Source organism: Cydia splendana, chromosome 2 (genome assembly GCF_910591565.1).
Source record: "Cydia splendana chromosome 2, ilCydSple1.2, whole genome shotgun sequence".
Taxonomy (NCBI): domain Eukaryota; kingdom Metazoa; phylum Arthropoda; class Insecta; order Lepidoptera; family Tortricidae; genus Cydia; species Cydia splendana.
In genome coordinates, this window is record NC_085961.1 from 29,012,920 (window position 1) to 29,024,438 (window position 11,519).

Below are 11,519 nucleotides of genomic sequence, written 5' to 3' on the forward strand. Positions count from 1 at the left end.
TTCGGGTCATTTTGTGGACGATGGAGCGTCAAATATGTGTCTGTTTTAGGCCATTCCTAGTCCGGTGCCGTTTAATCCCGGTGATGCGGTTTCCGAACCGCATTGAAGGGACTTTGACAGCTGTTTCGGGCCATTTTGTGATCGATAAAGCGTCGTCGGATGTGTACCTGGTTTTTAGGCGGTTATCCATTTCATAACACGTAATTAAGTTTGTTCTCTTATTTGTCAAAATATTTGGCCTCAGAATTGGTTCATTATTATTCGAGTTACTTTTGAACCATAGTTGGGAGATTTTGTATTATAGCTGGTCACGCAGATCTTGTCAGTAGAAAAAGGCGGCAAATTCGAAAAATGTAGGCGCGTAGGGATATCGTCTCATAAAAAATTAGAATTTCGCGCCTTTTTCTACTGACAAGATCTGCTTCACCAGCTATATATTTGGGGTTTTACAGTAGTTGATAAGTTTAGGGTATTTTTGTAGCGCACCTTTTGTTTTCCGTTTCACGCACGAAAAACAAACACTACGCTCTCTAATCATTCCACTCCCGCGCAGCCTTCCTTACACTCGCGATGAGTACGCGCATCGCTCTGGATCCCGACGCGGAAAGTGCGACTTTCATCGCCGTACGTGCATAAAAGTAAAAGTCGATAATCCGAAACAACCTTGGCCGAAACTAAACGGTTCCACTAACTTGACAGAATTGTTGCCGGTACCGTTGCGCATGCAAGTTTAGACACACGTCACTTAGCCGTAACGCACTGTCGACTCGTCGCCGGCGACTTGGTCTCTTGGCGACCAAAACATAGGCAAATAGGGCCATATTAAATACTACAACTTTGCTATAGTCTCCTAAACCAAATAATCAATATATAATATCAAAGAAAAAAGCTGTTGTGAGCTGAGCAGAGTGATATTTTATTAAAATTGATTGTTTCCATAATGTAGTCATAATCAAACCAGGAAATTATGTACCTAGGTATTGTAAACACGATTTTACCGCCACCTAATTAGTATAGTATCTATACATATACATAACATGTCTAGGGTATCAGGACCTACGCCAAAAAATACGCTTCAATCTAAAAGTGTATCATTTTAAAAGAGAAAAGAAACAATGTGCCCAAAACTTGCAAATTTAATAACATTAAATCACCGGTGTGATGAACTGTACCAAGCGTAACCGATAGTTTCCGCTACGACGGGGCACGCGTATGCGTGACAGCATAATCGAGAAGGAGCCATCCCAAGGTCGGCGAGGAGGCCAGTGAGAGTGGAATATCTATGGTCGTAATACTTGAGACAAGTAGGGTTTTGAATCATATAAAATGCTAAAACGTATAAATGTAGAGCTTAAAGGATGACTCACGTTAGACCGGGCCGTGTCCGGGCCAGAGCTTCCGGCGCATCGTTTTCTATGGAAAGCATCACGTGATCGCCTGTCATGTCATAGAAAAGTAAGCACCGGCGCTTACTTCTTTATGACATGACCAGGCGGTGAGAGTCAGGATCGCGGGTGTACCTAAATAAAAATAAACAAAAAGCATACCATATTTTAGTACCTAATTTGTACTATTTGGTACCTCCTTTAAAAAAATTAGTACCTCACGGTATTAAAAGTTATTACCAAAAAACATTACACCCGCCATTCTGACAGTCAGAATGGCGGGTGTATTTTATTACGCAATGATCCCGCGATTATTGATAAATTCTATAAAAGCCAAATTTTAGTACCTTTTTAGTACTTTCATATTCAATTCTAAATTGAGCCATTTTATTTGTGGTTTCCGAGTTTTACTCATTTTACACTTTACATTGCTATTACAATTTTGCAGGCGCTTTCATTTTTCACCGTATCGATTTCGTTTTTAAGAAAAAACGCTACGCTACAACTATTGTTATTACGCCAGGATTTAGTACCTTTTACGTTTAATTTGTTACCTTTTCACCATTAATCTGTTAAGTTCAATTAACTATGAAAATTTGAAAGCGCTCGAATTGAACATTACAAAACATTTCTTTTTCACACTGAAAAATAAATTTATATTTGAAGGAAAAATGCGAAAAACAAAACTATTAAGGTCAATGTGGCCAAATCCGTCAGAGGAGTAAATCCGTCCAACAACATTTGCGACTATTCTAACAACATATGCACTTGCTGACTCGATCGCTAAAGCAGAGAGCATATTTAATACCAGTAGTCAAAAACAGATCACAACAGTAGTCAGAAACAGCGCTCAGTCGCCAGTAAATGAAAAAAAATAACGCTATTAAAGTTCAGGTGCGTTCCGAACTTGATATCGAGCTAAGTGTGCTGCTCTGTTTTGTGAAGTTGGGATGAGACGATGTAAGTTAGGCCTTAATAATGGCTTATTTAGAATTTTAGACGATGCGAGAACTCGCATGCGAGTTTCATTACACTGCGGTTTTTGATCGGTCGGTTGAATTGGACGTAACCAACAGTCCGCAATGTAACTAAAATGCATGCGAGTTCGCGCGCAGTCTAAATCAGCCCTTAGTATGTTTATTATTGTTCGATATGCATGTTTATCGGTCTTTTTATCCATTTTACATTATAATCTCTTGGTGAGAAACCATGGGTGGTTAAAATTTGTGTTTACAAAACTATCGAGCGGACAAATCCGTCAATTACGAAACGGGAAAAGTCGTCATGTGCCGGAATTTCCCTATTTCATATATTGCCAACCTTTTTTGATTTGACTCACTTAGGTAAGTATAACTCATATCATACTCATGCAGTGATGCAAGATTTTTACTGAATTGTCAAATTTCTCATATATGGTAGCTTTCGTACATCAATCTAAGATATCTGTGCTGTATTATTTAAAATTAAAAAATAGATATTATTTTTAAACTTTTTTTAAAGGTTTAATTTAAAAATAGGACGGATTTGCCCCAAGAATATATTTGGGAATAAAATCTAAATTTAACCTTAAATTGAGTTCACTAAGGTTTAGTTTCGATTAAGGGTATAGTGGTATTTATGTTCACTTGACGTACCTACATGTTTGTAATACGTCACGATACAAGAAAAATCGTTGGTTGACAGAAATGTCCCAAACCCTAGGGAAAATCCGTGAACTGACATGTCTTTAAAAAAAAACATATTTAAATAACCAGCAGTACTAGGAGTTTAATATGAGTACCTTTATATAAATGTAGGTCGGGCGAATACAAAACAGCTCAAAATATCTTTAAAACTTTTATTTATGGAAAAACAGGGAAATTACACCCGCACATCGTACGTCCCAAATCAGTCTCCTTGAATCCGGTAAAAATTCAAAATCCGCCCATGGCGTTTTGCTATCTCTTTCATACGCTCTGACACTCGTCATCATACACTCTCGTTCACACATCGTTCATTCAACAGTTCGTTCTATCACTCACTCGTTCACTCCTTACGTTCCAATCCACGCATCCTACATAAATAAATAAAATATATAAATAATTAATATTGGGGACATCTTACACAGATCAACCTAGCCCCAAACTAAGCAAAGCTTGTACTATGGGTGCTAGGCGACGATATACATACTTATATAGATAAATACATACTTATATAGATAAATACATACTTATATACATAGAAAACACCCATGACTCAGGAACAAATATTAGTGTTCATCACACAAATAAATGCCCTTACTGGGATTCGAACCCAGGACCATCGGCTTCGCAGGCAGGGTCACTACCCACTAGGCCAGACTGGTCGTCTATATCTCATAGGTTAAATAAATGCTTAATCTATTACAGTGATAAGGTTTATTAAAAAGTTAATACCATCATAGTTATGACCGGCCAAAGTGAACTTAAACTATGACGGAAATGCCCTCATTGACCTTAAATCCCCCCCCCCCCCTAAGAGTATCCCCGAAAAACCAACATACATACAGTGAGTATTTTAGTTACTAGACGTGTCTGAACACCAAAAATTTAGCAACTCGCCACTCGACTATGTAGTCCGAACTAGGCTAGACATTGATAATCAAGGCGGTTTGTGTACAAGTGGCTTAACCGCGAAACGCAAAAATCGAAACTTCGTTATCTGCCTCACTATCGATCGAATATGCAAGAGTGATAGAGAGGCAGAAACCGAACTTTTGATTTTCGTGTTTCGCGGTAGGCCCTGTGTTGGTGCTAGTGACGCCCTCTACGCAGAGTTTTGCGTAGTATTCCCTGTGGGGTCGCTTTCCGTGCCATATTCATACTCAGACACAGCGACCTTGTCAGAAGAAAAACTGCACCAAGACGATAGAAAAACATCATGTAATAGTTAAATGAAATAATTGCTTGTATTTCTAAAAGGTATGTATTTCAATCGTATGTCTTCTTAGCAAAATCAACGGGATCCCACAAAGAAGTATATTCATCACATTAATATACCGACAAACAGACATAATTTGCGGGTTTTATTTGATTAATCACGATATACTTAAGAGTAGGTATAGGTACACGGTACGCGGAATTTTTTCATAGGAAGAATTCTTTGATATCGCGTCTGGCCATTTGTAAGAGGTAATTTTCATAGTTAATTGAACTTAACAGATTAAACGTGAAAGGGTAACAAATTAAACGTAAAAGGTACTAAATCCTGGCGTAATAACAATAGTTGTAGCGTAGCGTTTTTTCTTAAAAACGAAATCGATACGGTGAAAAATCGAAGCGCCTGTAAAATTGTAATAGCAATGTAAAGTGTAAAATGAGTAAAACTCGGAAACCACAAATAATGTGGCTCAATTTATAAATGAATATGAAAGTACTAAAAAGGTAGTAAAATTTTGCTTTTATAGAATTTATCAATAATCGCGGGATCATTGCGTAATAAAATACACCCGCCATTCTGGCTGTCAGAATGGCGGGTGTAATGTTTTTTGGTGATAACTTTTAATACCGTGAGGTACTAATTTTTTTAAAGGAGGTACCAAATAGTACAAATTAGGTACTAAAATATGGTATGCTTTTTGTTTATTTTTATCTAGGTACACCCGCCATCCTGACTCTCATGACAGGCGATCACGGTCTAACGTGAGTCATCCTTATTTTGGGTTTAAATCAATCCGCATTAGGTCAATCAAATTTCGTAGTTATGATATTATCTGTAAAAAATATGACCGCTTGGTATATCTCATGTGTAAATTTGAATTATAGAATCCGTTTCAAATTATGTACGTATAGTTCGTTTTTTTAGCATTAGAAAGAACTCCACAGAAGCAAGCGTGCAGATTTTATCAGGCTCTTTAATTGTTAATAATTATTGAATTATCTAATGTAGCATGGTCAATCATATAATTTACTTCAAATTATTACCGCTAAAAGTGCTGGATTTGGAACCACAAGCTTACTTCTGCGAAGTACTTTCTAATGCTAAATAAAACGAACATAGTCATAGTCTGTATCACAAGTAATATAGATGATGGGTTTCCTTCTTTAGAAGGACTTTAGTCAAATAAACTTAATTAAGCATGAGTCTGGGATTGAAATTGGTATGTTGGTACGACAAAACAAAGCAAGGTTAAATTTATTCTGATTAAGAATTTTGAAAACGCTATCATACCATTTGGACTTAAGATCGCACCATGGCCTTTCAATGAAAGCATTGGAGAGTGAATAAATCAATCACTTCCACAGTGTTACTATCACAGATTGGTAAAAACCCGGAATAATCAACAGACAAAGGTACCTTTCCATCATTCCGAGAGCAGGGAAATGATCGATTGACGTACAGACACTCCTAACTGTACATCGGTGGACCTTATGACAAAAGGCATAAGGCACACCTTTGTTCAGTTAACAGTGTGGGCGGATGGCTGGAGCAAAACATGAGAAACTATGGGGAACACCATTGTTTTGATGCCGAGTGTGAATTATGGTTATTTGTTTATAAACTGTTAATTATTTTCTTATAAGCTTGCAATTTTGTTATACAAGGTGTAACAAAAATAGTCGGGATCCCTTTCAGGGCATATTCGGTATCGTGTTCAGGTTAGGAAAAATACCAGAAACATTTTTTTGGCCCGAAAAATTTTTGGCCTTTGTATGGAGGGCTGGCCAACTTAGCCGACCTGCCCCGTACAAAAAAAATCGCATGAAAAATGTTTTCGACTACTTTTTCCTAATCAAAACACGATACCGAATATGCCCAGATTCTCCACTATTTTGTGACTATTTTGTTACACCTTGTAGATCTCAGAACCTGAAGGCCATTTGTATTGTTCATTTTTTTTTTATGTTTATGGAACAGTGGATCCGAATGATGTTTACAATTACAACATCAAATCTTTTATAACGAATTGAGCACGGGAAAGTGGCGCGAATCCAATTTAGATCAAAAACACAGTTTACCCAGTTGAAACATTATTGTCATCGGTATAATTTTATCAGGCCAATTTGTGTTTTAGTTATTCGATCTGTTTCCGATATGATACTGCTCTGTCAGTGTCAAAAGTGATGTTTTTGGTTGGAGAAGTTTACACTGACAGATCCTTATCATTTCGGAAACAGATCGAATAACTAAAATTCGAATTGGCCTGTATGATTCCCAGTGCTGTTGCCCACAGTAGGTACTTATAATCGTTTTATTTATGACCAAGATAAATCATTCATTTTTCTCGTACGCTAATACGTATTGCATCCATGCTAGTAGGGGATAAGAGCCCATCAACGTGCACACTAGCGCCACAGCTAAATAATCGTAATTATTTAAAATTAACGAAAGATATTGAAAAAAGGGGGCCGCTACGTACTGTATTGTGTATTTAAGTACCTTTTGAATACATCAAACTAGTTTTTATATTGCTGGATTCGTCAATCTATGCGTCCAAAGTTATCACGGCCGTTTTTGTTTTGAGTTCCTAGATCGACGAAACCAGCAACAATAAAACAAGTTTGATATGTTAAAAAGGTACTTAAATACACAATACAGTAGGTAGCGGCCCCCTTTTTTAAATATCTTTCGTTAAATTTATATAATCACGATTATTTAGCTGTGGCGCTAGTGTGCACGTTGATGGGCCCTTACCGCATACGAAGCCATATATGGCGGATATGATATTTAACTCTATTGACAGCTATTAAAGTTCAAATTTCAACAAATATTTTATTACATGCAGTAAGGGGTTAAGGTGATCGTTATAGGTAGGGAGATGAAAATTATTAAATCTATAAATCTGAGTTATACTAGTTAGTATGTTTTACTTGTTTAAGAAAATACAGTGTTAAATTATATGGCAATAATTTGACTAGAATTATTCAAGTGGGATAAAGGAGATAGAGTCAGAAAAAGACAAGTCTGCTACGATTTTGATAGCACACGCAGTGCAAGTGTTATTTTAAAAGTCAAACTTCTATGAAATTATGACGTATAGATAACACTTGCACGTGTGCTATCAAAATCGTTGCAGACTTATCTTGGTCCAACTCTACCTAACCTAATAGCAAAATGTATAAGCCCAACGGCAATATCATTGTTTACATCTGACTATATATATCTAATTGGCCAAATGGGAATAAAAATAAAGTTAAACTCATGCCTTTTTGTAGGGATAAATGATAATTGTAGCCTAAGTATGCAAGTTCGTTCTTTATGGTTAACTCTGCTTAAGTATCTTCTTATTCTTAAGTAAGTGCGTCGAATGATGGTCCCAGTCCCAATGACAAAGACCTAGTGACAAAGACCTTTTAGCCAGGCTTGATTTCCCCGACACGGATGTTTTCATCACTTCAAAGTTTACAAACTTTAAAAATCGAACGCGACAAGTGGAACTAATCAAAGCGACAATTTCGCCGATTGATTCATTGTGACGTCACACTATAATCATGTTACCGACTCCACTTTTTTACTCTTTTTTCCTTTCGACCGTTTCGTAATGACCGGATACGGTACCCGATAATAATCCAACGACCTTATTATCTAAGTTTTAAGGTACATTATCCAACGGTGTAATATCATGTTACAGTGCAAGATCGGTATATTTCGGCGTAACCAAATAAATAACGTTTTCATAGTCTGTGGTTATCTTTATGTGGTTGGTATTACCGAGTATTACACAATTTACAAATTGTGTTACATAAATATTATGCGTGCGATTGGATATTGTTATTATAATTTGCGCTTTATATGGATCTGGGTTAAGTTAATTATAATTTGTAATCAAAATATTTACATCGTTCACTTCCGATTTAAAAGTCGTGTATTTTTTTGTGAGAAATGTTAATGTCAGATATGTACTTAATGAATGCAGTAAACTTAAGAAAATAAAAAGGTTACAGATTAAAATGTATAATGATAGGGTGTTGCGTTTATTTTATTTTTTATTAGAATGTTTTGGCGTTTGCTCGCTCAGAATCGCATCAGGGGGCCGATTTTTGAATTTCGATCGCTCGATTTCTCACTCGAAAATCGGTGGAAAACGGCGAAATGCTAATTTTTGAAATACGAGCGATAGAAAATTGGAATCTATTGGTATTGACCACTCGATTTCAATTCTATTAGTAGAGTTTAAATGCCTAGTAGTGGAGATATAATTTAATGAAATACACGAAATCGAGTGGTTGAAATTCAAAAATCGGCCCCCAGGGGGTCGTAACCTTAATATGCAATTGTTAAAAATAAACATATCTTCTGGATGCTCTTAGTAATAAAGTCCCATCAAAAATGGGATACTTAGTTGATTTTAGAGAACAGGACGTATCGTTTACCTCAATTAGGCAAAACGAAGGGTTATGCTTATTTTTTATAGAAAAAATGTATTTATTAGACGTGAATTGGATTACATAAGGTTTGATCACAAGTGCGTAACACCTTCAGATATTCCGACGAAAAGTTTTCAAAAATGCAAATTATTAAAAACTTTTAAAAGCTATTTTATAACTTATGAATATTATATACAAAAGCAAAGAGTTGTTTTGTTTTTTATTATTTACATTTATTTTTTTGTTTTCGGAACTTAATATGTACCTACGAAATATCATTTGATACTTACCAGTTGCTTTTCGGTGAAGGAAAACATCGCGAGGAAACCAGCAGACTAATCCCAATAAGGCCTAGTTTCCCCTCTGGGTTGGAAGGTCAGATGGCAGTCGCTTTCGTAAAAACTAGTGCCTACGTCAATTCTTGGGATTTGTTGTCAAGCTAACCCCACAGGCTCCCATGAGCCTTGGCAAAATGCCGGGATGACGCGAGGAAGAAAAAGATATTGGTTATATCTGGGTTTCTTTTTCCCATTCATGAAAATATTTTGCCTCAGATCTGAGTCACTCATTATTGAATCTTTCATTTGACAGATTTTGGACTGTGCTTACTTGGGTAGGTAGTTTTACGGCGCCTATTTTCTCAATTAAGACTAATGTTAAAATGTTACTTAAATTGATACAATCGCCACTCACAGAAACTAAAACAAAACAAATCACAGTTAGTGCAAAATGGATTCAATTAGAAACTCCGTTATATTTCGTAACAGTCCGATCGAACTATCCAAGGCACAAGATTGGTTGCAAATTATCGCCTCGATGGTTTCTATTCTACTTATTATGTATTGTCTGTGGCGAAAACCCCTTATTTCGATTATTATGGATATCTGTGATATGAATAATGGGGAAAGTGAAGGTTACGAATATTTAAAATTTGCGGAAGAATATTGCGAATTTATCAGTCAATAACTCGAATTAGCTCAGTAATCATAGAGTTTCGGTTCTGCCCTAGAACTTAAAACTGCCATTCGAAAACGAATTCTAACGTTTAACGTAATTTAATAAAATAAATTCCAATTGTATAAATAAATACGCAATAAGTGGCATTGTAATAACTATTTTACAGTGCCAGTTATGATTTTATTACATGGCGAGATATAATTGCAAGGCGGATGTGACACTCTAACCTAAGTATGTCCTAGCTACTACAAAAATGGTCGTACAGTGTTGTTAGAGGAAAATTCTCCTTAGAACGTTCCGGCAGGATTGAAACTGTTTACCGGATATTCATTTGACGAAAGAAAATTGGCAATAAATAAAAATAAGTATGTAGGTAATATTTTAGAACTCTTTGAAATTTAATAAAGAATCCAATGTTTTCAGTCTTTATTATTATACGTCGATCATCTGTCTGAAATGTCTGAATAAAAATAAAATAATACTATTATAATCACTCGTAAATTCTATGAGTCCATGATACGACGATTGATGGAGCAGCTAATAATTAAGTTACTGACGATATGTATTACGAACTCTGCATGATTCAAATGTGCGCACGCGCTTCATCTAATTAATACTAAGCTCTCCGAATGCCCAATTTGGGTCAAAAAGGCATTTGTAGGATTGTGTTAAATTTTTTGTCGTAAAACTCATGTTTGACAAACATAGGTTTAACTTTTTTTAGATTTTTAGGGTTCCGTACCTACCCAAAGGGTAAAAACGGGACCCTATTACTAAGACTCCGCTGTCCGTCCGTCCGTCCGTCCGTCTGTCACCAGGCTGTATCTCAAGAACCGTGATAGCTAGGCAGTTGAAATGTTCACAGATGATGTATTTCTGTTGCCGCTATAACAACAAATACTAAAAAGTACGGAACCCTCGGTGTGCGAGTCCGACTCGCACTTGTCCGGTTTTTATTTAAAGTTCCTATTGACCCGGCGCGTCACATTTTAGTGCGGACTTTTATATCTAGGTACGTGACGAACAAGAAAAACAATCTAAAAAGATGGTACGATTTTTTTAAAGCATATGATTTTGAGGAGGTAACATAAATATATTATGCATGTTTAGGAATTGGGACTGTGTAGTCAAAGTTTCGTGAACTAATGTTTCTGATTGGAAATTTCGATGGGGTACGTAGGTATATGTTATATACGTTCCACTCATGGGCTTGGGCATGAGAGAGCTTGGACTATAGATAGTCCCCACGCTGGCCCAATGCGGGTTGGGACTTCACATGTACATTGTACAAAGGTACAACTATGTTTTTCTTTTCTTCGCGTATTTATTTATATACTGGCAGGATAGCATTAAGCATTTTTAAGATCTGATTGTTAATGCCTAATTTGGTCCTACTAAAAGTATAATTTATTTTTAGTAAAAATAAAATTATAAAACCTCACCTCTCGGGCTGTAAGCTTCCCCAAAGTCCAAAAGTTGACCGAAAATTAAAAAAATTACAACACTCCTGCTCACACTAGCAACACCACACCGGGACAACATTATCACTACACAACACTAATATCACTTAAACATTACGATTTTAAAAAAATATAAAAAAGTTATGTTACTAAATTGATTTCGTAATCGAAATAAATTCGTGAACGCATCTGTATTTTTTTTTAAACGTTTTTTTTTTTCAGGAAGCGACCGCTGCCGGCGGCGTCCGATTTAGAAATGGTACGAAAAAAGCTACGGCTGATTGTTGTTGTTGACTAACGATACTATGTTTTTACTTTTTTCCGCGGCTGTCATCCCCACTGGGAAAATGTTGCGCCGATTATGGGGTTGGCAACCTTTTTTCTATAATTTA

At 36.3% G+C, this 11,519-nt stretch overlaps 1 protein-coding gene across 1 annotated transcript in view; it reads right to left on the reverse strand.

The window, feature by feature from the left end:
- Positions 1 to 11,519, reverse strand: part of LOC134806103 (transmembrane protease serine 12) — a 48,992-nt gene extending 37,473 nt beyond the window's left edge. Inside the window, exon 1 of the mRNA XM_063779379.1 lies at positions 11,110 to 11,519. Within this exon, the coding sequence (XP_063635449.1) occupies positions 11,110 to 11,209 (100 nt within the window). The 5' untranslated portion in view covers positions 11,210 to 11,519. The remainder of the gene's footprint in view (positions 1 to 11,109) is intronic.